This window comes from Sceloporus undulatus, chromosome 6, assembly GCF_019175285.1.
Source record: "Sceloporus undulatus isolate JIND9_A2432 ecotype Alabama chromosome 6, SceUnd_v1.1, whole genome shotgun sequence".
In the NCBI taxonomy this organism is placed as follows: Eukaryota; Metazoa; Chordata; class Lepidosauria; order Squamata; family Phrynosomatidae; genus Sceloporus; species Sceloporus undulatus.
Genome location: NC_056527.1, coordinates 95,181,211 through 95,208,114, shown reverse-complemented (window position 1 = coordinate 95,208,114; position 26,904 = coordinate 95,181,211). Strand labels below are relative to the sequence as shown.

Genomic DNA, 26,904 nt, shown 5'->3' with positions numbered 1-26,904 from the left:
CAGTGAACTCTGATCTGACCATACCAAATGCAGGGTTGGCTTTAAAACAGGGTATCCATCACTAGTATCTATAATAGGTGAAAGATAACACAGTTTATTAGAGTGCTTGTTATTTACCACTTAATAGGCTTATCGGTTGAGTTTCCTCATTTTATGACTTTGGGGAAATTAATAAAACCAGATTGCTGGCTGATAAAAGGGTATTTGTTGTTCTTGATCCACAGCCATTTACAATAATTTGGCTAAGCTTCTCTGGGCAGCACAGCAACCAGAATGGTCTCTGATCAGTGGCTATTCAATTACTAATTGACAAATGGATCATTTTCAGTGCCAAGGAAAGAAACTTAATGTAAACAGTAAAGTGCACTGTTGTGTCCAGAAATACTAGTGTCCTGCTGTAATGCAAGGATGGGCAGTTTTGGCCCTGTAATCATCTCTGGACTGCACAGTTCCCAGACTCCCTCACCATTGGCTGTGCTGGCCAAGGCTGATGGGGATGGTAAGGGGGGGAAAACCCTAAAGGCTCATAGTTGCCCACCCTACTATAAGGCCTACTTGCTATCCATATAATTACTAATATATATATCTTTTGTTTAGAGAAAGCTTTTCTCTAAATATACTGATGTGCACTCAGTTGAAAAATTGTTGTATACTTACGCTTCACCATCGGAATTGTGTATATTTTTTCTAGAAAAGTAAGTATGCTGTGGGAAAGATGAATTTTCAATAAATTTTGAATTTACTTCAACTAGCTGACACATTTCCAACCATTACCACATCCTCCTTTCTGCTCCAGCAAGGATGTGTTCCACAAAGCCCTGTGGGGTGGATGCTTGCTAGATTTGTCCTCTGCTTTCCATTAATTCCTTGCGGACTCTTGTTGACTGCATGTACACACATCCCCTCTTGCTGTTTTCTAAAGAGGCAGTTGCTGCTGTCAAGATGACTTTGACTTATGGTGACCCTATGAATGAGAGACCTCCAGGTCACCCTATCATCACCAGCCCTGCTCAGATCTTGCAGACTCAGGGCCAAAGCTTCCTTGTGTTTTCCATTCTTGGGGTGGAGTGACCCCCTCAGCTCTCTTTTGGATGGATGCATCCTAGGGAAGTTGGCAGGGGATCCTGGCTAGTAATGTTCCCATGAACAAATGGCTTGAATTAATGTTGTGTGCTTATTTGTTTAAAGGGGAACATATAAATGTGGATTTTCTCTATCATTGGTAAGACTAAATGATGAAAAAAGATATTTATCAAACTAGACATGTTTCCAGCAGATTGAAATATTGGATTTGAGGTGGGAGATCCTGGTTGAAAAATGAGAAGGATGTCATATGGATGTTGAATACTCATCTGTATTCCTCCTGCTCTGTTCCCTAAGTTTCTCTGTTCCTTTTGTAGCATGCACACTATGCATGGCCCATCTGAGTTTTAGGCATAAATTGATTATGTTTTCTTCTTGTTTTTGCATAGGAAACTGTTGTTGGTGTTGCTGTTAGAATGGGATTGATTCAGAGGTCCACAGTGCTCTGACAAAAGATTAGTGTGTTATAAGATATAGGCCTCTAGAGGTTGCCTGCCTGCCTGTTCAGGTTAAGCTAGTAAGAGCCATCTGTTTTCAATGAGAAAAGATCCCTTGGATTCAGAGTCTTGCATATCCATTATACCCTTTCATTATCAAATTCCATCACCAATGCTGATGTTAATACACTGGTTCAGAGCTGAGGTTTTGTGTTGTTAAGAAAAAATCAAGGCCTTGATAAATGACTACATTTGCAAAAAGTTTTTGTTGGTCTGCCAGAGAAAGTATGTGAATTGCCTTGGAGGCATGTGAAGTTATTTAAATGTCAGGCTTAGTGGGTAGAAATGAGGGAATATAGCGAGATGGGAAATCAGGTACTAAGCTCACATGTGAAGCTGGTTTACAGCTTCATTTTTCTGAGCAGGGTGTCACGGTCTATCTTGTGTGTTTAGGGAGGGCCTGGATAAGATCCTTTGCACTATAACTCCAATACTTTCTCATCAGCATGGCCCCTATGAAATTCTGGAAATGGCAGTTCAAAATGGTATGGCTGTCAAATCATAACCTAAAATCATTACTGTGCTTGACCTTATCTAGAGCAAGTAGCAAATACTTTCTGTGGCTGGTGCTGACAGATGCAAAAGGCTCAGGCTGTGTTTTTGTTCCAGCATGGGGTGTAGGAGCTATGCAAGAACAGGGAGGGAGGGAAGTGGGTGTGAGCAGGCCCACAGCTTCCGCTGCCAAGCTGCTTATCCGCTGCTGTACCTGTCTTGGCTTTAGAAAGCCTGTAGTGGTTGGTTAGAGAAGAAACAGATCAATGTGTGCTGCTGTGTAAAAATGATTAGGATTGATCTCAACAGTCTGCCTCCATAGTGAATATGCATGGGTTATACAGTTTGAACTTGCAGACAAATTCAGAGGAACTGAGACATCTGGTCCCTGGATGAATTCCGCAATTAGTGTTCCAAATTCTGATGATTTTCTCATCTTTGACAACTGTCTAATACTGGTTATGGTGATCGTTTCTGCAAAGCCAGGCAATGTTATTAATTTTGAACTATGATTCCCAGAATTCTGTCCCACTAATCATGCTGGTTGGGAGATTTGGGGAATTAACAGTTCAAAATAGGAACCTTTCCTAGCTTTTGAGTTCCCTTCCCCTTTCCAACTGATGATTAACAGCCATGAAGACATGGAAGAATAAGAATGGAAATGGGAAGAGGAAATCCCAGCTGCTGTTTTTGGAAATATTACAGGCTTTCAGCAATACGTCTTCATTCTCATAGGATAAATGGGTGGGTTAGTGCTAGTGATAAAGCTCTTATGTAGGCAGAGGAAGAGAACTGGCTGCCAAATTAGTTCTCCCAAAAGATAGGGTCTATCCTAATTTGATAATGGTTTTAGCCACAGGAAACCTGATTTTTCTGCTACTATTTCTTAAAAGCAGTAAAAGGCAAAATGCATGAAGGAGAAGAGGAGTGAAATGGGATAGTTGTTGGTTGCTTAAATCCCATCCTACACAAGGGAACTGTGTCAAAGAGTTGAAAATATCTCTGGACAATGATGAACTAAATTAGGCAAGTCCAGTTACCACACCTCTTCCATTCTCTTATTAAAACATTTTAGATTACTCCAACTCTTTGCTCTTCATTAATCTCTTGCTAACCTTGTCTTCTTTGAAGTGGTTGTTAATCCTCCAGATGCCCCTCTGTTTATCTCAGGTAGAAAATCTGGTTTTTAGAGAGAGAGAAAATCCACTTCTCTTGTTTCTGGAGATCTGCAACCAAGAATCACATTGCATTCTTGCCAAATGGGAAATACAACTCTCCATATCTCCTTGTCTAAGCCCACCACCCCCCTTTTTCAATAGATAACATACTGCTTTCTTGTAGAGATAGTAGAAAAGCCTGCCTTACAAAACATCAAGGATAAAAATGCTCTCAAATGTTACATGGAAGGCATTCCAGCCCTTGGTGCCTTTCCTTCCCTCTCTTGCAAGTAGCCCTACCATCCCTGTGGTGATGCTGGCTCTCCAGATAGTTTGAAAGCAGAAAGATATACATCTGCCAGCTGCCTATCACCAGATGATAAATACATCTTTTCAGCTGCCAGCTCCCCCTCCACCCCCTAGCCAAGCCTACCATAAAATCAGTTATATGCTATGTTACAGCCAGATAATAAAGGAGCAACTTTAATATTTGACACAATTCTGGCCAATTGCCACTCCATCATAAAAACTGTTTATCAGCCCACCTACCTTAGATTATGTGGAGTTTCCTTTCAATTAACCTTGCAGTAGTATTGTGTTCAGAACTGCATGGCTGTTCTTTTCTCTCCACACTTGGAATGTTTATGGCTAAGAGTTTAGGGCATTGTATTAAATCAAGAGGCCAGATGGCAGCCTATAAACTTGTGCCTGCATGGAATTACTGTAGGTGGGGTCAAGTTACATACACACCTATGCTCTCAGCTTGTGTACCTGTAGTAGTTTGTATCCCTGCTCTCTAACTTGTAAAAAGAGGACTAGAAAAGCAGGTGCAAGAGTCCCCCTTCCCTCTACATTCTGTAAGCAGCCACAAAGAACAAATCTAACCAAGTGCTTCTGTTCTAGAGCTGTGGTCTCCTTGGCTGACACCTGTGGTGGTGTGTGCAGTCCTGAGTTTGTACATCTGTGTGCCTCTTCATTTGAAGAGATTGTGTATGCAGATTAAAGTGGTGGCCTTCAGTCCTTGTCTTCATCCATTTATATTCATGTATCTGAAGAGCCAGTGGGGTATAGTGGTTTACATGTTGGACTAGAATACTGGGGAGACTAGGGGTAGAGTCCCTGCTCAGCCATGGAAACTCACTAGATGACCTTGAGCAAGTCATATTCTCTGCCTCAGAGAAAGGCAAGGAAAAGCCCTGTGATGGTCACCTTATAGTTGCTATAAGTGAAGGTACACAATGACATGTATAAATAGATTAAATGGTTTAAAACTTATTGCTGAACCCATAACCAGAGACTGACCCGCAGTAGTGCTAAGGAGTGCTCACAGACATTGCAATTGTACCTTTTTGCCTTTAAGTATAAGTGGTCTTGGTCAGAGAATAATTCTCAGCTCTACTTTATAATCTTCCCAAGGAGCTCCGTCTGACGACCCCCCTAGAAACATTTAAAAAGAGATTGAAAACCCTTCTCTTTTGTCAAGCCTCCCCCCTGAAGAATTAAGCTGTGTATTCTGTTGCCATCAATTCTCTGCTTTACCCTTTGAATGATTGTGTTGGAGTTTTTAATGTTATATATTGTATATTTGTAATATGGATTTTTATGAAATGTGTTGTACTTGGTTTTATCGACTGTAAACCACTTTGATCTTTGGAAAAGCAGTATACAAATAAAATTTATTATTATTGTTACCTTATAAGCCAAAGTTTGCCAAAAGCCTGACAGCATTTCTCTTCACTTTTTCCCACCCAGGTAAAGCATATTTTGTTGTTGTGTGTCTTCAAGTCGTTTCTGACTTATGGTGGCCCTAAGGGATTTTCATGGCAAGATATGTCCAGAGGAGGTTTCTCATTGCCTTCCCTTGAGGCTGAGAGCATGTGACTTGCCCAGGGTAACCCAGTAGGTTTCATGGCTGAGCAAATCCTGGTCTCCAGAGTTGTAGTCCAACCCTGAAACTACTATGTTTTGCTCGCTCTCTAGAGCATATTTACCAGGGAGATTTAAAACACTACAGGTAAAATATGCATCATCCTTTTTCTCTACACACCTGTGCTAGGATGGTTATAGCACAGCTGCTTTGAAATGTTTCTGTGCCTCTCCTGCTCACACACTGGAATTTCTTGGGGGGGGAAAGACCAGTTTGGAGGGGCAATGAGTAAGAAAGCAACTGAGCTATCTGCTATGACTTCTCGGTTGCATCTTTCTTTTTCACAGCTGCCCCCCTCAAAAACCAAAAATGCTAAGCTTACATAATATGAATCTCCAGCAGAACTTGTAGTTCTGCTTTCATTCTTTTTTTGTACAAGGAAGCTAGGTTACATTCTTGTTTTTTGTTTCTTTGCTTTCCTTTTCATTAGATATACCTAAACAGGAGGAAATGAGCAATGGATGCTGAACAATCCTCTGCTTTTTGCTGGGGAATTTAATTCTCAGTAAACAAATTCGGTACACAGTTGTGGGATAGCTGTAATAAAGGCTATAATCTCAACTGTGATCTTGTTTTTCACTAAGCTGGAAAAGGTAGACTTTGTCTCCATCTCAGGCTCAGCTGAATAAAACGGTTCCATGAGCACTCATTAATTTCCCTCATTTCTCTAAACTGGAAAAAAGCAGTCAACTTATTTCCTGCATCTTAGATCCAAGTCATTCATTTCTACACTTGGAGTACCCTCCAATGTACTGGGGTAGAAACCAAGTCGTTTTGTCTGGCACGATCATTGCACAGATGGCTTAAAATCTGGCTGACAGTTTTTAAATACAGAGTTCAGATCCTGATCAGGCATTGGCCTGGAAGAGTGGAGAATTTAGTTATTCCACAATGAAAATAGTTCTGTCTGATCTGGTATATTACCGTTGTTGCATATTCTGATTCTTAATCAGCTTGGTTCAAACCTCAACTGCCCCATGGCCCTCAGTGAAGGAGGATGCAGCCTACAGGATTAGGTATGATTGCATTCTTTTTTCCAGCGATTTCAGCATTTGGTGCCAGAAGTAGAAAATCTACTTCTATTCACCCATACTTTGGATTACAATTCCCAGAATCCATAACTATTGATCATGCTGGCCACAGCTTTTGCAGATTCATACTATAATCTAGAAAGCACTGGCTTCCTTACACCTGTTTAAGGGAAAGCTTGATGACATAGTTCTGCAGAAACAAAGATTCTAGTACTCAAGTTTCCACTGTGTGCTTCAAAATATCTAGGATATGTGGGAATGGCTGTGCTTCCTCAGGAAGGCACTTGGCGAATGCTCAGGATAAACTTCTCATGTTGCTCAAATGGATTACTAGACTTAGTCCTATCTATTTTCAGTCTTAAATTTGATGCTTTAAATTGTGGACGCTACAACTTGCTACTTTCATGTACTGTCTTTCTTCCAAAACATTCAAGGTTGTTCACAATCTAAAATAATGGTTTATAATTCCGTAGACATACAATGTCAACTGCTTCCTGTCTCTGGCAACCTGTTTGTGAAATCCTCCCCCCCCCCACAAGGCCTGATCGGTGTGGGTGCTGGTATTTATGTCTCATTTTGACACCAAGTTAAGGCATAGCTATTTACCCAAGTTTTGGGCTCTTAGTAATACACCTTGCCTCTGACTTAACATTGTTTATTTTATGATATCTTATGGGTGATGTCTCTGGTTCTATTGTAAATTGATCTTAAATTATGTTTTTAAAAGTCAATTGAAGCCAAATTAGGAATATATCACCAAGGGAAGATTTTCTATTGTCTGAAAGGAGATTCTTCACTGATCCCATCCTTTCTAACAACAAGGAAAACTCAGTTTGACTTCAGTTAACTTTTATGTGCTGCACTGGGTTAAAAAGTTATCTCCAGCTTTGCTTATATAAGACTATCCTGTTTCTTGTGTTCCAACTATGTGCCAACTCAGGAACCTGTGTTGTTCCACCCAAGGCTACCAGTCATAGCCAATCTTTGTGCTTTCTGAAATTGCAACTTGCGCCATTTATTCTGCATCCTAGGATGCCTTGGCAGATATAACTAGTTACTTTCCCATCTTACTAGTTTATCAATCATTCATTCCACAGCCTCTATTTTGGGAATGAACCATAAGTGAAGACTCACGGCCACAACGTCTGGCCTAATGGGCTACTTATACTTTGCCCTTCCACTATTTTTTTGATATCACATAGCCTATCAAAAAGTTGTGAAGGACCTAAAAGTGTGTTTGCTTCTGTGGCATTTTGGTTGGTCTCAATAAAGCTATCACCCAACACTGTGTTTAATCTGTTTCCCTTGATTGCATCCTTGCCTGAACTATTTATTTATTTTGGTAGAATAGCTTAGAAATATGAGAAATAAACTCTTTCCCAATATTGCCTAATGAAATATCTTAAGAGAATTACAGGAGAATGGCACTTCCCGTCTTAAGAATTAATAGCAATTGATCTGACACTGGAGGCTGCCTTAACCGGGTAGAGTGGCTGTTGGATGGAGATAGTTCTTTGAGAGGAAAAAGCCAAATAGTTGCTGGTTCCAGCCAGACCAGTGGGGAGAGTGTCGTTCAGTGAGGTAGCCATATGTGTTTGTCCTGGGACAGAGCTTGCTCCAGCAGAGAAAAAATTAAAATCATATTTGCTTCATTTGTTGCCCAATTTAAACTAACCCATTTCAGCTCCTGAGTTCCATGGATTTGGATGGAGAGTTACCTCTATGTGTCCCCCTCCCTGGTCCATTCTGCTGTATTTCCATATTCCTAGGAGCAAAAAAAATGGAATCTCTGGGTATGATAGCTGCCATTTTGAGCCCTTACCATTAACTGTGGTGCCTTCAGGTTTCTGCCTCAAAACCAGTGATGCTGTTACACAGCAACAGAATTGTCACCCTGTCCCTGCAAGCTAACAAACTGGTAGAAAGTAGGCTGTGGAAAATAGTAAAATGAAGCGTTGGGACTGTGACTGGCCAGGAACTGGCAGCCATTCCTCTTCTCACCAGGGTGAAGGAAAATTTCTTCCACTCCCTGGTTTACAGAACATTGAAGCAATATTTCACTTTTCAGGAACTTGGTGCTAAAAACTGAGGTGACTCATCCATCCAAAGCTTGGGCTTTTCATTGAAGCATCTCTGCCAAATAGTTTTCTTGCTGCCTAGGTGCTGTGCACACCCGCTCAAGTACTCAGCAAGTAAAAGCCTTTGTTTTTGGAATTACCAGGCAGGTTGGCTAGATTTGGGGGGGGGGGGTGAGTTGGTTGGGATGATCTTTGATAAATGGAGCACACTGGGTGTATTCTTGGCAGAGTGAGATTGTTTGGATGCTGAAAGACAAAATTCCAGTCTGCTTTGGTGTGGGTGGACATAGCTGCATGGAGCTGGTGGAATAGAGCTTTATATTGTGAACAAATGTTGGCGTTTCTCCTACAAAGAGGCTTTGGGGGGGGAGCCAAAATAGTCTTTGCTTTGAGCTAAATGTTCTTACCATTGCATGGGCAGAGAACTATTAAGACTCAGGTGTTTTGTACTACAAATTCCATAATCCCTGGTTATTGGCCACCAGGAATTAAAACACATGGATACCTCCAGGTTGGGGAAGATTGGCCTAGAGTAAGAGTTCCCAACCATTTTGACTTGCGAGGCCCTTGTCTTATAAGTCTACCCTATGTCTTATAAGTCAATAGTGTTTAGGAGTATATATAGTCGGGCAGCCTGTCCCATATGCAGGCTTCCCATACATGGACTTGCGGTCACACGGACGGGAAGCCCCATTTAGATGAATGATGTGTGTGCCTGTGGTGTTCATTTAAATGGGGCTTGCATATGCGCTGAATTAGCTTTATGCAGGGGGGTCCAGAATGGATCCCCTCTGTAAAGCAAGGGTCCACTGTATAAGAATATATTCTTATTCTTTAATTTCAATTCAATTTTTATTTCTTTCATTTTCCCAAAGCAGCCGCAGAGCACCTGGGAAGTGCACGCAGAGCCCTAAGGGATCCTCAGAGCACAGGTTGGGAACCCCTGGCCTAGAGTTAAGGGTGAACAGCAGTCATTCTGGAATTCATGGTACCTGAAATCTGAGCTCACTGCCTTTGTTCTTGGCAGTCTTTTCAGAGTAAATTAGTGATTACATTTTCTTTTGCTATGGGTGTCAGATATAGTCAGAGCTTTCAGTTTCCTGGTAATTATCATACCCAGTCTACATTGGAAAATTTTACAATATCCTTGTTACATCCTTGGCTACTATTGTTCCCCTTATACGTTTGTAAACTTTGTTTGATAGCTTCTCATAACATTTATCCTGTCTTGGAATTTACCATTTCTGACTGCAGACTTCATTGTAATATGCTGTAGGCCCATGAAAAGTCAATAAGATGTCCTTTTAGCCTTCAGAGATTCCAGGATGCAATGCAGAAACAGTTTTTGAGCGTTATTAAGCCTGAGCTGCATATATCATAAATTAAGATTTTGTTTACTTGACCTCATAGCCCAAAATGTGGACCCCCAACCTATTTGGCACCAAGTGACATACAATATGAAATTACTGTAGCAGAACCATCTGGCACTTGCTATACTTGGGGACAACTTCCTTAGGTTATTAATTGCAGCTGACTTTGCATTAGAGCTCCTGATTCTCTTAATATAGTTTACAGAAACTAGTTGTCCTTATGACCCATTTTGTAACTTGTGGTTTCTGTAACATTTGCACCTTTATTTTGTGATGCTATTTAAAAAAAACTTCAACACTTCATAAGTGCCAGCCCACAATTGCATAAAACAATAATTAAAAAAACAACCCTAACAGCCCACAGGAACAGCCTTTGCCAGATCATCCGAAGGTTGCAAGGTCTGCCAAGGAGGAAAAGTATTCAACAGCTTCTTAACCACCTCCAAGTGAGAGAGGATGACTGGCTTTGTTAAAACAGTTGTTTCCAGGCTATAATATTACTTGCGGGGGTGGGGATGGTGCTATGCATTACAGACATGCAAGAGCCTGAACATATTTGTACCTTAAATGTGAACCACTCCTGGTGCCAACCTTAGTATGCATGTTAAATACTGTTCATGGTACCATTCACAGAATGTGAATCAGGGGTTGGTTTGTTTAAAAGTTGTATCCTTATACTCCAAAGCCGACTTTTTAGAAGCAAGCCCCACTCCCCCAAAATAAGAGAATTGGGTAAGCTGCACTTTAATGCAAAGGGAAATTATTTGTTCTTGGCATGGGGAGAAAGTTGAGAGAAACAGCAGTAATTTAAATACCTGCTTGTGCTGACAGTGTAAACAGTGAAGAAATGAATGTCGAAATTCACCAGCATTTCTTTTTAGCTCACTGCATGTACTTCTTTTAACCTGTAGTCCTCCAGTTGTTGTTAACTAATTTTCCCATCACTTCCAGCCAGGCTGGCCAATGGTGAGTGAAAATGGGACTTGTGATCCACAGGGTCTCCGTGGATTGAAACCGCAGTTAACAACAACGAACAACAACAAAATCCCCACAACATTGTGGAGGACCACAGATTACCTATCCAAATCAAAATAGTGAGAGGCAATGCACCATGAGTATTCAGAGGGAGAAAGGGCACCTAACTACCCATCTTTTCCTTATAGGCCTCCCCTGTTCAGAATGCTGATATTCCTTCTGAGTTTTGGATGCAAGTAGAACAAGTTAAAAAGGAACAGCCCCAGCTGGAGGAGAAGGAGATGTGAGGCAGCTGTCAAACTGGTGGGCTGAGATTGTGAGGGTTTCATTATCTCAAAGCAGTTCCATCTTGAACTCTCTTCTCTCACGCCCCAGATAGAAGATGCTTAGCAAGTGAACACAGTTTGGGCCAGTCCCAGAATACACAGCTAGGTGGAGCTGGCTGGTCCCAGCCCTAATGGTCTCAGCTGATAATTGGGCTGCACTGTAAACAGGACACTCCACCCTCCTCTGCTTCTCCCACAGGCCATCTTTGTCTTGCAGCAAGCATTGTTTTGCTGCCTTGGGTGTATTTTTAGCTGCCTTGCTTTGACATGAGCAGAAAAGCACTTCAGTCCAGCTGCGGGGCTGCAATGTTTTCCCCCAGCTGTGCTAACATTGTGCAGGCACTGATTCCTTCTGCACAGGCAGGGAATTACAGTCAGCCCTCCTTATCCATGAATTTTTTTATCCACAGATTCAAGTATCATTGGCTTGAAAATATTTTTCAAAATATAAATTCCAAATAGCAAACCTTGATTTTGCCATTTTATGTAAGGGACAGCATTTTACTATGCCACTGTATTTAATGGGACATGAGCACCCACAGATTTTGTTATCCAGGGGAGAGGGCTGCAACCAACCACCAGCTGATAACACAGACCCATTGTATATGTGTATATGGGCCAGGGTTTGCTTTGTCAACTCCCAGCTCAAATTGTGAGTCTGTGTGTGTTGTGCAGGTTGTCTTGACCAGAGAGTGGCTGCACCTCTAGGGTTAAAGGGCAGAGATTACCAAGTGGGCTTAAGCCCAGGCATCTCTTTTGAAACAGTGCAAGCTACATGCGCCTCAAATAGACCCACATACACCTTCAGCAAGCAGTCAAGGGAAGCCTTAAATAGCTGCTGACTGCTATGAGTCAAGAGCTCTGAACTGGGAGCTGGCAGCAAACCAGGAGGTCCCTGCTTTATGAGCACATATTAATTTACTTCTAAATGAAAAACAAACAATCCCCAGCCTTGGGCTGTAGTTGGCATTCTTTCTCTCTTTGTGTTTAAATGCAGTAGCCTGGAGCCATGCTTGAGAATGAGATGTGAAGAGTAAGCTTTGCTTCAGAGCTTTCCTCCACCGCAAATGTGGTGGTGATTTTTGTGACTCCCATTTGTGTCAGACTCACACACACCCCAACACACTGTGTAGGTTACATTGATCCATGTTACCGGGACAGGAGGAATGGTGTAAAGTTTACTGAGAGACTGGGCATGAGAAGTGCTAAGATGATCCATAAAGATGAGTTATCACAATGTTCCTTTCCAAAGGATTTTTAAGAAGCTATTTGTGCTTTCCTTATTAGCAAATAAGTGCTTAATAAGGAATGCTAGCATGATTTAGTGGTTTGAATGTTGGACTATGGTTCTGGAGATCAGGGTTTGAGTCCCTGTATGGCCATGGAAGCCCACTGGGTGATCGTGGGAAAGTCACATTCTCTCAGCTCCAGAAAAACCTATGGTAGGTTCAACTTATGGTCACTGTAAATCAGAAATGTTTTGAAGACACACAACAACAACAAATAATTAATCATCAATGTGATATCCTGTTCCCACCATAAATCTATGTGATTAATAGTCTTGCAGGCAACTATGTTCCTGTTTTGTTATTAAACAGGTATGGGTATGTATACATATATGTATACATATACGTATACTCTGCTGCAAGTGGGAGCTGATAGGTTTTGAACAGCTAACTCTGAAACGAAACTAGGAGGCCCAAGAAATGACAGCTGAGTAGTAGTGTGCAAGCAAGGAATACCTGATATGGTTGCAGTGGCAATGGCAACCTTCCTTTTTAAACAATGTGTCTTCCTCTCAATGTTACAAGACTCCAGAGGAATATGGGACAAATAGCTGTTGAAATTTTATTTTCAGTATCTTAATAACTGAAGGAAGACAGTTATAACTTTTAGTGCGGTCGTGAGCCTTTACCAGCATGAGTTTGTGCAGCTCCATTGGATCTACCACTTGTGAGCTAAGTGTGGACAAGGCAAGGCCCCATTTTTTCTCACTAACCCATACCCCTTCCTGCTCAGACAGCTGGGGAAATGAATCTTGCAACCAAAGCGCTATTAGTGCCTGTCTGCCTTCCTTCCTTTTTGTCAAATGATTGGCAGTTGCATATTCACTATAAGTTCTTACCCAGAGCTCCTTAGATGGTAATGAAATTTGTGCTTCTCTTTTGGCTTCTGCTGATAGTCTTCTCCAGTTATAGGGCAAATATAGATAGGATTGGTTAGGTTTAGGATTCAAAGACAGGCTTTCCAGAATTTGGGAAAGCTATGTTGACTGGTGGATTCTGGGATTTTTTCCAAGCTCTGATGTTTTGCAGGCAGAACATGTTTCATGTTATAGCAGGGCTAAGAAACGTGCCTCTGTCAGAACTTGGAAAGTTACTGCCAGACATTCTCAGCCAGAGATAAACTAATGGTCTGAGTTGGCACAAGGCAACATGGTCCCTTGGCCAACAGCATCTATGCTCTTAATCTGTCATTAACACTCCCAATGACATAGCTTGCTATATAGTCATCTATTTGGGCCTATGGTTAGCTTTGCAACTGAGGTGACATTTAATGGTGTTGACTGTAATAAGCTTCATGTCACTTATGGATGGGGAATGTGTGTCCCTTCAGATGTTGTTGATGTTCAACTCAAATCAGCTTCAGTTAGCATGGCCAGTGGTCAGGGATTATTGGAGCTGAAGCCCAGCAACCTTTTTGGTGCCTGAGGTGTAGAGCCTGATTTGCTTGTGCCTGTGACCCATGAGATATGTTTAGCTCATGCAATAGCTCATTGCTTCAGCACCGAGTAAGCCACTCTCTGTGCAGGAGTATGGAGGCAGCAAGATTTTAATAATTAAATGTAGTACAGTCAGCCCTCTGTATCCATGGATTTTTTATCCACAGATTCAAGCATCCATGGTTTGAAAATATTTTTAAAATACATAAATTTCAAAAAGCAAACCTTAATTTTGCCATTTTATATAAAGAATACCGTTTTACTCTCCCATTGTACTTAATGGGACTTGAATATCCATGGATTTTGGTATCCACAGGGCATCCTGGAACCAAACCCCAGCGAATACCAAGGGCCCACTGTATTATTAGTAATTATGTACTATTATCTATAACAGGGGTAGGCAACCTGCCGCCGGAGCCTTTGGCCTCTCACGCGAGGGCAAGGGGCCTTTGGCCTATCAGGAGGAGGTGGGCAAGGGGGAGCAATTGTCTATAGAAGCCTCAGAAACATGCATTTATATTAACAGTTTTTTAAAAAATTAGCAAATTTTTTTCGCGTGTCTTCCATTTTTTTTTTTAAAAAAAAGTGTCCTCCTTTTGAAAATTTTGTCCTACATTTATCCCAGTTTATTTATTTATATATTTTTTAAAAATATTATTTAATTATTTATTTTTTGGCTTTGGCCCCCCAGTTGTCTGAGGGACAGCAACCCGGCCCCTGGCTCAAAAAGGTTGCCTACCCCTGATCTATAATAATGTAATGTGTATGTCTCATCATAGATTCAGGATACCAAAACCTAGATACTTGTACCCTGACATAGGTGTGTAAATGTGTGCATTTTGGTGGCAATTTATTTTCTAAGTAAATTATTTAATTTTAATTTTTAAAATAATTTTAATTTTCATTACAGTATTTAATTCTAGCTAATTGACCTCTGTCTGTAGCCTGCTGTACTATCTTTAATCACTAGGTGACAGACTTCATTCACCTTCCCTAACCAGTGAAGAGAAGAGGCTTTATCAGATCTGGGATATAGCTTTCTCCAGAGGGCCTCTAGGTAGCTCCAGTGATATATCCTTTTGCCAGGCACTACTGCTTGGTGACCAAGGAAAAAGCCAAACATGCGGCAGGATGAAAGAAAAGAATTACCAACAGGAAAGAAGAATTGAAAGCCAGCGGTGTGTGTGAAGAGGAAGAATGGAAGAAAAGAGAATAGGGAACTAAAGGGTTTCTAAACCTTATGGAACTGAGTACCATACTTCTGCGAAGACATTAATAATATGTGGCATAGGAATTGTAAGGCTTAATATATACTATAACAAAAAAACACTTATATGTATGTAAACTAAGCTTAAAAGTTGTGACTTGCCTAATTCTGTCTGAGGAGTTCCTGAGAAAACATATTTAGTTGCCTTAAAGTGAGACAGAATATTCATATTATTATTATTAATATTATTATTCATATTATTCATATTAATGTAATAATACATTATATATAATGTATTATTCAGAATAATACATTCACTGAGAGCCATTTTTTGACCTAAGACCTACTTGGTAGTGCTGTGGATTGAACCTGAGATCTTCTGCATCCAAAGCACTGCAAAACACTACCCTGCTAAGCTATGGCTTTTACCTGAGCAAAGATTAGATTTGGGTTTTTTGAACTGAAACTTACCCTAACAGTTGGTTTCTAGAAACGTTTGTGTTGATTTGTGCAGAATCCTGGGAAAGAAATGTTGGCAATATGGGACTGTGTGGCAGCAGTCTTTGGCATTGTGTAAAATAGACTTGTGCTTACACTTTCAGGAAATTATGATAATTTTGTTGAGCAAGCTTCAAAAGTTACCAGGCTTTCTGCAGCAGTAGGGGGACTCCAGGGTGTGGTGATGAAAATCACTGGGCCTCTCTTAAGGCATACAGTCTAAAACTAAAGGAGGTACAGTAAATGCATTCTTTTTAAGAAGCTCTTGGGAAAGTAATAAATACATTAAGATACAATTAGATTTCTCTCCCAAAGGTTAGGTGTTATGACATTTCATCTTGTAGTTCTTCTCCAGCCTTCTGAGGAAGATTTGAGGGAGAGGAGACATGAATTGCCTAAGGCTTCTGGGTGACATATAGGATGGCTTCTCATGCTATGTTTTGTATTTGCTAAGGTTCTAGAGTCCAAAATGTATTGAACCCCCAGTTGTTAAGGATGCCTATGCCCCTTTCCTTTTCTGTAACCTATTGAAGCCATGCCCAACTCTGCCCACTTCTACCTTAAAGTGGGAGGTGGCAGCCCTTACAGAAAGGCACACTTCCAACTGATATGCTGATGGGGTGGTTTTAGCAAGGCTGAATTGATACTTAGAGCAGGACTGTGGAATGTTTCATCCTCTAGATGTTTTGAACCAACTTCCTGAAGGCCAGGACAACATGGACAATAGGAAGGAATTGTGCAAGTTGCAGTCTAAACCATATGGAGGGTCAAAGCTTCCACAGCCCTAACATGGAACCTTGCTGTTGGTTCTAGTGAACATCCCTACTCCAGCTGTTAGAATTGCACTTGTTGATGACAGTGGTAGGAAATGCATCTAGTTTGTTATAAAATACTTTATTCTGTTTATGTGATATTAACCTTTAGCCTTAAAGGGCAGCAAAAACAAAGTTCAGTAAAACACTTAAAATCAGGTATATGAAGGAACCAATAAGAACAGTAAGACAACAGATTAATGAAGATGTGATGAGAAACAGATGAGAGGTTGGGGGAACCATTTTTTAAAAAACAAAGTGAGGTATTCATTTGTTCTGAAGCAATGCTTTTTGACAGCAATGCTTTGATCAAACACCTAAAATAATTGAATATACCATCAAATGAGCCATGCTGGGGAAGTCACTCCCACAGCTTGGGAGTCACTGCAGTGGAGGCCCTATCTTGTATCCCCATTCGCTGTATATCAAAATGTCCTTCAATAGAGGACCTTGCTTGAAAGACCTAAGCAAGTGGAAAGTTTTGTCTGGGAGGTGCCTCCACAATTGTTTAGTGGGTTATAGATCAAAATCAGCACTGAATTGGGCTCGGAAAGTCAAAGCCACTAAATACAGCACAGCATTAGTGTTCTGTAATTCAAAAAGTGGGCTCCAGTGAATACTTGAACTGCTGTATTTGGGTCCAGTTGATATTTGCAACCATTTGTCAAAAGCCCCCCCTCCCCCAGTTGCTTAGAGTAATCAGAAGCACATGTGAGAATAAGCAGATAAAGCTGCTACTCCTGCTGGAAGAGATTAGACAGTGACTCTTTAATAGGCTTGCCTGCCTTATATATTTCTCCTCCTTTCTATCCAGCTAGTGTTCCATGTTCTGCGGGTCCTGTGGAGAAGGCCAGCCGAAGCAAACCTCCCAAAGTATGGAGGACATCTTCCTTGGACAACGTCCTTGGATCCTACCTCTTGGGTCAGTGGCCCCGGGATGCCGAAGGAGCTGCCGTAGCACATATGAGTGACAAATCTACTCAGGTACCAGACCTACCTTATGAAGGGTCAGAGATAAAAATGTGGGGTACCAGCACATGTCTTACAGCACAATGATGAAGCTAGGTGGAGAGGGAGTTATAGGTTGCTTGATAATCTGTTTTTCATGTGAGGTTGTGTCCATAGAAGACAGGGAAGAAGAAACAGTTATATGTTTAAGTGAAAACGCTCAAATGACCAGCTACAAAAAGGAAGGGAAACTTTGGTATCTGTTTTTACTTTCTTAGTCCTGCTAAGAACTCAATATGACACTTGCTGAATCATATTGAAGATCTATCAGATGAAGTATACTATGTTCTGTAGGTGTGTCCAGACAGATGCTTCTAGGAACGTGACAAATGGGAAACCACTCTTCTCATGTTTACTAACAGTTGGTATTCAGATGGATACTACATCATGACTTTTAGCTGTGGATAACTTTAAGCTCCCATGAATTTGTTTATCCTAATTTTGAAGCCACAGTTTTATGGTAGTGAGTTCCATAATTCAACTGAACACTGAATTATATTATTTTGTTAGCTCAAAATCTGCCATTCCTTTTCAGTTAATAACCTTGGCTGGAGTATTACAAAGGGGTGAGGAAATCTTCCACACTTTGCATGCATTTATACACCTCAATCATGTTTCCCCTCACCTTTTTTTAAGCTAAAGAATTCCAAACATTGCAATCTTTATTTGTAGGGCAGTAGCTGCAGTACCTTGATTTTTCCTGCATTGTCCTGAGATTTAGTACTGCCCATCTCATAACTTGAAACTCCTTCACAATTTTATCTCCCTTAAAGCTGTCCTTGACCTTACCAAACTATGCAAAATAACTGATGACTGTCCTCAGCTAGCAGAAAGTCACATCTGGCTACTTCCTGTTTTATAAAAAAAAACCTGTACCCATGCATGTGCCTTCAAGTTGCCTGACAGCTTATGGTGACCCCATGAATTTCATATGGTTTTCTTAGGCAATTTCATATCGTTTTCTTAGGTAAGGAAATACTCAAGAGGTAGTTTTACCATTCCCTTCCTTTGAAATATAATCAACAACATCTGGTATTCATTAGCAGTCTCCCATCCAAATGCTAAACAGGCTGATCCTGTTTAACTTCCAAGGTCATATGGGATCTTGTTTCTTTAGGAAAGTGGTCCCCAAACTGTGCTCTTTAAAGGATTTTGGACCTCAGCTCCCAGAATCCCAGACCATTGGCCATCATGGCTAAGGCTTCTGGGAGCTGAAGTCCAAAATCTCTTTAAAAGGGCACAGTTTGAGGACAACTGCTTTAGGACATTTATGCCTCTTCTTGGACCTAAACTTGCACAATGGAGCCCAAAAGCATGATAAAAATCCCCTTACATCCCCTTGTGGGAGGGTGAGGCAGAAAAAGTTTGATGGGGGGGGAGTGGAAGGGTGTGGCCCTTCCTGAGGGGCTGATACGACCCTTTTGCCCCCCCCTCCCCCCAGCTATAATATTTGCTAACTTGCAGGATATAGTTTTTAAAACTAGAATCCTGGGATCTACCAGAAAGGTATTGTGAGTTTCTGTTAATTGCCCTTGAGTCAACCCCATTCATGACAACGCTGTGAATGAGATATCTCCAAGCCCCTCCATCCTCCACTGCTCTGCTTAGGTCCCATAGATTGAGGCCTGTGACCTTCAGTATAACCATCTGGCCTTCAGTCTTTCTCTCTTACTACTTACCTTCTACCTTTCCTAGCATTATTGCTTTCTCATTATGTGGCCAAAGCAGGAGAGCCTTCATTTAATCATCTTGGCTTCCAGAGAGAGTTAAGACTTGATCTGTTCAGGGACCCATTTGTTTGCCTTTTTGGCTGTTCGTGGTATCCTTAGCACTCTTCTTCAGCATCACATCTCAAATGAGTTGATTTTCTTCTTACCCACTCACTGTCCAGCTCTCACATCCCTACATGGTAATAAGAAATACAGTCATTTGAATTATTCTAACTTTAGTACTCAGTTATATATATTTTACTCTTTAGGATCTTGTCTAGTTCTTTCATAGCTCCCCTTTCCATTCCTAGTCTTCTTCTTACTTTTTGACTGCAATACCTGTTCAGATCAGTATTTTATCCATGGTGTAGGAAATCTTTTGATTTACTAATTGTGTAAGTTGAATTTATGTAGATTTTCTGTGGTCATTATTTTTGTTTTCTTTATGTTCAGCAGCAATCTTGTCTTTGCACTTTCTTCTTTGATCTTCCTTAGTGATTGCTTCAAGTGCATTATGTTTTTCACTAGTAGTGTAGTGCCATCTGCGTATCTTAGATTGCTGATGTTCCTTCCTTCTATCTTCACTTCTCCTTCTAAGTCTAAACCTGGTCTTCTTTGTTCATTTCAGGAGTATACCTTTGGGATTAGTCTTCTCATTTGTGGCCTACTTTGAATAACTGGGAGCCAAAGAAATATGCTGATCTACATCCAGTCACACAGATTTTCTGGTAGATCTAGAACTAATCTTCCACTCACTTCTAGATCAGGGATCACTTCATCAGATACAGAATGCCGAAGTGGGTTGCAGTCCATGAAAGCTTGTTGTGATATGTGTTAGTCTTTAAAGGTTCCCCAACCTTCTGTTTTTGACTAATACGTGAAATTTGTTGTGCATTTTGCAGTCCACGCAGTCCAGGAACTGAGCTCAGTGATCTCTTAGTGCAGCTAACAATATTTGTTGCACTGCAGCCCCTTTCATCTCAAGGCAGCATAGCCAGTGTGTGGAATTCTGGGAGCTGCAGCCCAACATCTAGAGGACCACCTTTGGCCTTATTTGTCCTGTGTTAGACACTTAAGACTGCTTACAGTAATTAGTAAAGAATATAAAATATCATTCAGTATTCTGATTGGTAAAAATTTAGTGACATCAGTGTACATAAACAAAAAAAATATTCTTACCCCGTTCATCTCAAATCAAATATACAACAGCCATGTACAATGGAAAATGTGTAAAATAATAGATAGACATTCCTATTTATTGATTGAGCTCCAACATAATTGGATGCTATATACAGTAAAAAAAGAGAAGTAAATAGAAAGGAGTTTAATGATCAGAGTACTTCTGTGTGGTAGGTACTTTGTCCAGACTTCTGTTGGCCCTGTGGTTCTCAGCATTATAGGTAATCAAATTGCAAAAATCTGGAGAAGTCCTATAACTTTCTGTAATTGCTCATCGAGCTTTAAACCTGATAAAGTTCTTTTAATCTTAAAAGGTATATGTAACTTCTGTATAATAGCAATAGCAAATATATTTCTATAGTGCTTATCAGTGAACTGGCACTCCCTAAGCATAAAGTATATGTTGATCAGATTTCAGAGTAACGCCTCTGATGCCCTGCACAAAAATATATCACAGCATGAGCTTCTTTCTCTTTTGTCTCGAGCTTTCTAGGGAAGGCTTTCCTTGTGGTGTTTGTGTAGGTTTGAGGCAATGCTTGACTTTTCCTTGGCTTCAGTTGCAGAGGCAGCTGGCCTTTGGCACTTTCCTTCTGGAATGGGCTCAGTGCTAGAGGCTTTTTCAGCTCTGCTTGCTACTCTGGGCCAAAACCCTTATATAACGTTCATGGGCCGGCTGCCATGTGCTGCTTTAAAAATGAGGACTCCAGCAATGGAAGAGCTTGCTCAGCACGAGGCATATGTGCTCTCAGATGGAATGGTAAGCCTCCAGTCATCGAGGAACCCTTAGCAACCTCTAAATATTTCTAGAGAGCAACAAACAGTCCTTCTGTGAAAATAGGATGGCTTCAGCCACTCAATTAGGTGATGAATCCAGCATTTTTAATTGGATTGCATAGATACATGCATGCAGTGAAACTAGGGGTGCTTGGTCATTGACCAGATAAACATGTTGGCAGTGTTCATAATTCTAGTGATACTATTTCTTCTGTGACTTGCATGAAGAGAAATACTCAAACCAGGTGCAGCTTGAAATGCTTCCAATCCCTATAACTGCCACTAAAATGAAAAAGTTAACAGTGCTGCTAAAACCCAGAACAGCAGCATAGCTATAAATACAGCACAACCAGGCTCAAGGCATGAAAGATTGGGGGGGAAATGTGTGTTACTTGGCAGTCTGTAGTTATAATGTAGTCACTGGGCAAGCTTCCCTGGGGATAGAATTCCAGAGCTATAGTTCCATCACCAGCAGTGCTTCTTGTCACGTCCAGACTTTGGCCTAGTTTTCACTGTAATGACCAATCTGCATAGAGGCTGTACTATTTCAGAATGTACGTGGTGGTTCATGTAATTGAATATTTCTATGTGTGCATGTCTTCCTTTCTATAATAATTTTAGTTTTTCTGTAATAATAAGTTTCTCTATAATAAGTTTCTCTAAGTTTCTCTATAATAATTTTATATTTATCTAGAATAAGAGTATGTATCCATCTGAGCTATAGCTTCAAGACCATGAGACTTGGTAAGGATACTTAGACTATCCTATGAATATGTACCTTGAGATTATTGGGGTGTGTTAAGCCATTCATTTAAACAGGGCTGTGTGATTGAGACTTGCATGCTCTCTTCAGCCACTAGGTGGTATATGTCACCAATCAATACATAGATTTACGGTTGATACAGTTTGAAGCCATGAGGGAGTAGTTCAGTGGAGATAGTTATAAAAGCTGCTCCCCTTCTGTGGGGTAGGAATTACCCCTCATGGAGTTGTACAGGGGTCCACTGTGGTAGGCACATATTTGGAAATGTCAGCAGCCCAGGATTTATCGTATATACTCAACTATAAGTCAAGAAATTTTTGCCCCAAAATGGCCTCCAAAATCCTGAATAGATGTATACACGGGGCAATACAGTATCGGCCAAGCCTCTCCCCAGCGGGGCTTCCTCCACAAGGGGCAGCCCAGCTGGGGAGAGACTTGGAAGGGCGACCGATCGCCCTGCAGTTTCTCCCCATCGAGGCTTCCTTTGCAAAGGGCAATCCAGCTGGGGAGAGACTTGGAAGGGCGATTGACCACCAGCAGCCTCTCCCCAGCTGGGCTGCCTCCTTAAATCTGACCCTCGACCTATCCACGGGTCACGTAAAAAATCCACATTTTTAGCCCCAAAAGTTGATCTTGACTTATACATGAGGTTGACTTACAGTTGAGTATATACGGTACTTAAACAAATGATGTATCTAACTTGAATAACTGTTTAACTTGCTTATATGGGTTTGGTGTATCAAATTTAAGAGCTATTCCAACCTATGTAAAGCTGGCTTTGCTAATACATATTTTAAAACTTCTTCAGTTGAGGTTTCCCTAGCCTATGTGGAATAGAGTACTTTCTACACTGCTCTGTGTGTGTGTGTTTTGTTTGTTTTTTGTACAGTGGCATAATACCCACATGGCTGTTATGTCCCAAGGATGGCAGTTAGTTTAGACCAGCTCTCCTTAACCCAAGTGCCCTCCAGACATGTGGGTTTGCAGTTCCCATAATGCCAGCCAACATATTGTAACAAGTACAGGTCATGGATTTTGTGGAGCCAGGCACCTTGGTAGCCGGAAAGCCAGAGACTTCTCTGACTTGCTAAAGTGCTTCCTTCTTTGTGAAATAGCCAGAAAAATGTCAATAGACACTTCACAATATCCTGTATTTTGTGGACCCTGTGGCTAGCTTTCTACTGTGTGCACAGCACAAGATTCTTTTTTATTACAACCTTGAGAGAGATGAGGCACACCTTCCATACATTTTGTCTGAGCTTGTGGTTTCAAATTTAGTTTCATGTCAAAGAACATTCCTCTTTTTTCTGGATGGATTCAAATTACAAGAGGTTCCAAAACAGTAGGAAGGACTTTTTTCTCTAATAGCAAGTACTTAGAGAAAGAGCTCTTTGGCAGTGGAGTAGACTGCCTCAGAGGGTAGGCTCTTCATCTTTGGAGGTCTTTAAACAGAAGCTGGATGGGCATCTATCAGGAATACAGTCAGCCCTCCTTATCCACAGATTTTTCTATCCATAAATTCAAGTAAACCTTGATTTTGTCATTTGATATAGGAGACACCATTTTAGTATGCCATTATATTTAATGGGACTTGAGCATCCACAGATTTTGTTATCCATGGGGGAGAGGTCCTGAAACAAAACCTCAGCAGGTAACAAAGGCCCACTGTATTTTGGTTGTGTGTTTTTGCACTGCAGAGTGATGGAGCAGGTGGCTCTTGTAGTTCCTTCCAAATCTAAGATTTTCTGATTCTATGCATTTGGTATGGCATAAGAATTGCCTTATCCCAGATAAATCTTTCCAAATGTTAAGATTTTCCTTGGTGATCCTTGTCATCCCCCAGTGTGAGAGATGAGGCAAATGGCTCCCAAGGGAGGGATGTACAGTGGTTCTGCTATGGAATGTTCTGCCCAAGGAAATGTGCCTGATATCCACCATAGCACCCTTTCAGGCATCAAATTGAAATTTAGTATCTGCCATTTTAGTAATAGCACATTGGCTAACTGTTGGTGACTTAGTAAGCACTACTTTTAAAAGATTTTTTAAATTTCAATTTTGTAAATAAGCCCTTCTGCAAAAGCTATTAGCAAACAAATGAACAAACAAAAAATGCTAGCTTGTTGGGGGATAACGGGTAGAAAGGAAGAACTGCATTTCTGTCCTGGATATTGAAGGAAGGTGTTTCCTACCTCTAGTAATCTACTTTATTTCTATACTGGGTTTTGAGGAGGGGCAAGATGTGTCACCTCTCTTCTGCCACCCAGTTTACTCACTTGTATGCAGTTTTTGATTGCATATAGCAGTGATGGAGAACCTTTTATAGACCGAGTGCCCAAACTGCAACCCAGACCCCACTTATTTATTGCAAAGTGCCACGTCCCTCTGACTTTCTAGTAAGAAACTCTGGCAAACTCTGTGCTAGGGCAATAACATGTGTGCCCACAGAGAGGGCTCTGAGTGCCACCTCTGGCACGCGTGCCATAGGTTCGCCACCACTGGCATATAGCTTCCAGATGGTTTTCCCAGGGTGAGGATCATCCATTGCATTCCCGAGTGTGTTGACCCCTGCAATTTCCCCAAATGCGGGAAACTCAATTGCATAATTTGAATTAACTGCTTAAATCATATTAAGTTAAGCAACTATGGTCTTCCAGATATTGTTGGATTGTAACATCCATTATCTTTCACACTGGGCTTGCTGGAAACATCATTGTTGCATGGTGTAAGGCTTCCATTGTGGCACATGTTTCATTATCCCCATGGGGTATTTGGAAGGTTTGTTTTTGGGGTTTTTTTCTTGTGATTTCCAGTCTTCCTCAGCAGGATTTTCTTGCTATTTGGGGGAAGGGTTTACCTTCAAATTACACAGTTCTGGATTTTCTCACTCTTCACTCCTGCCTCCAGAGCAATTCGCTAAACGTTCAGGAAGCAACTTTTTACCCAGTATTAACCCAGCATATACAGTAGTTATCCTTTCTTCTTCTGGCTGAAAGGCAAAGGTCTTTGGCATCCTGGATTGAGCAGGTTGTCTGGAGAGCTTCCCTATGTAGCTCACCTTCCAACACTTGCAAAGCCTTGCCAGTTGTTAAGTGACTTTTCAGGGATCTGTACACTTTGTTATGTAAATGTCTTCAACAGGACTGTCTTTAAAGAGCGGCTAGACGTTTGTCATAGCCTCTCCAGAGAGGCTAGTCCTGTTGTTTGGAAAGCTTTTTAATACACTGGTCCCCCGGGTTACGAAATACCCAGGTTACGAAATTTTCGGGATACGAATAAATCCCATAGGGATTTATTGTTTCGGCTTACGAAGGTTTTTTCGGGTTACGAAAAAACCCCGGCGCTGTTTTAAATGGAGCTGCGGCGCAGCCGCGGCTTTTTCCCCATTAGCGCCTATGGGCTATTCGGCTTACGAAGTATCCCGGGTTACGAAAGCGGCGGCGGAACGAATTAATTTCGTAACCCGGGGTACCAGTGTACTGCCTTGGCATTTTATCAGGTGGAGGCCTAAGGTACAAATAGAAACATTCCCAAGCTGTCTCCAGTGAGGAATGGAACTTGGTCTGGGGGAACATAATAGTTTTGTCTACACTGTGTATTGGCCAGTTGGAGCTGATCTTGAAGACTGCCTGGAGAGGTGGAAGTACACAGTGTTTTAAAATCTCATCCATCTAGACTGCCAACAGACATCTTTGGATTTGTTTAAAAAAAACTTGCATTGTAAATTGGGAGGTGTGAATTTGGCCATGTTGGATAGGTGATTCTTGGGGATTGCAGTAGAAAGTAACTTGTTGAAACTCTAGACTTGGCTGCCTTAAGAAATATTGCTTACATGGTAGTAAACCTCAGATATAAGGCTTTCCTTCCTTGGGGAAATTTCTAGGATTATTCTTAAAGAGGAACACACATGAGAACAGCTTATGTGAATCTGAATTTCACATATCTCTCTCCCTTCCCAACCTCCTCAAAAGAAAGATGTACAGGCAAGTAAGTCATTTTCCAATCACAGATCTTCACTGAAAATCCAGCTGGGAAATTTCCATTTAAAGGTGGACAGTGGTTGGCATTTAAACCAGTACTATTTCTGTGTAGCAAAGCACTGAACATACATGCATTCTGCCATGTAAGGACAAATGCAAAGATCTCATGTACATTCTACTATTTGTACATGTGATAATGATTGGTGAGAGCTTCTGATGTAGAATGAGGAAAGACAGGGTATAAATCAAATAGTGGATAATGACAGTGACTATGCATGGAACTGTACCTATCTTTCTTTCTGATATGGAAGTAAGGTAGAATTTTTTTTTAAAAAGCAGTTTTTGGACATGAGATTTCCTTTTTAAGCTTGTTTTCAAAATGACTCTTGCAGGATGAAAGTGCCACGTTGGAACTACCCTTTTTTAAGGTTGTGAGAGTTGTGGAATGGTCAGCAATTGAGGAACTCTTTTCTCTCTTTGTAGACTCCTGTATCCTGGCATGAAACAGGGGTAGGGAGAGCCACAGCCCATAAGCGTTCTGCCTCATGGAGTAGCATAGATCATCGCAGAGAGGTGAGAGATCTGCTTGGCAACTCTAGTGAAATCTGTCTTCTGACAATCTGCAAAAGAAATTAAGCTGCCAAAACACATATTGCCATAGTGCCTGTACTGTGTGACCAGGAAACCCAGATTCAGTGTTCCCTACAGATAACTGGCCAATCATTTCATTAGGAAAGAGCCATCACTGCTCTCTGTTTCTGTTCATATTCTGAGTAGGGGAAAAAGCTGACTGAAGCAGCCCTTGAACCTCATATTTTCACCTGCTAGTCTCCTGAACCCTTGTTTTTGACATGATTTTTCTGGTGATTTTTGACCAAAAACTGTAAAACCCCTTCAATGCATGGAACTCTTCTTCCTCACCCCTGAAAATACTCTTTTTTTTTTTTGGCTGTGTATTGGCCAAAATGGCAGCTGGAAGCAATGCCATACCACTTCCAGTTGCCATTTTGCGTGATATGTAGCTAACAAAGGAGTTGTTTGGTACATGGATTGATGTAGTAGTTTATCAAACGGGAGGAATTTCTCTTAAATTCGAATGAAAAGAAAGTGGGGCCAGAATGCATTCACTTAAATTCGCTAGTTTCGCACAATTACGTGAATACGCATTGCATTTGAACTGGCTCCCCATTGCCCAAAAATAGCATGCCATTGCTTGAATTTGTGTGTGGCAGTCTATCACGCAATAACGTGAAACCACATGATTGCGTTCAGACTGATTTCCCATTGCCTGAATTTGTGTGTAGTGGGTTATCACGCAA

The 26,904-nt window shown here is 41.1% G+C and overlaps 1 protein-coding gene across 6 annotated transcripts in view; it reads left to right on the top strand.

The window, feature by feature from the left end:
* The window catches only part of FAM117A (family with sequence similarity 117 member A), a 50,080-nt gene that overhangs the window by 14,572 nt on the left and 8,604 nt on the right, over positions 1–26,904 (top strand). For 3 of the 6 annotated variants that reach the window (XM_042471925.1, XM_042471923.1, XM_042471918.1), the window contains 2 exons: positions 16,990–17,159; positions 26,069–26,158. In XM_042471925.1, coding sequence (XP_042327859.1) covers positions 17,139–17,159; positions 26,069–26,158 — 111 coding nt within the window. In that variant the 5' untranslated portion in view covers positions 16,990–17,138. Of the gene's footprint in view, positions 1–14,799; positions 14,955–15,485; positions 15,598–16,989; positions 17,160–26,068; positions 26,159–26,904 lie in introns of those variants that run through there. The other 3 variants (XM_042471922.1, XM_042471924.1, XM_042471919.1) reach the window with 3 other exon arrangements.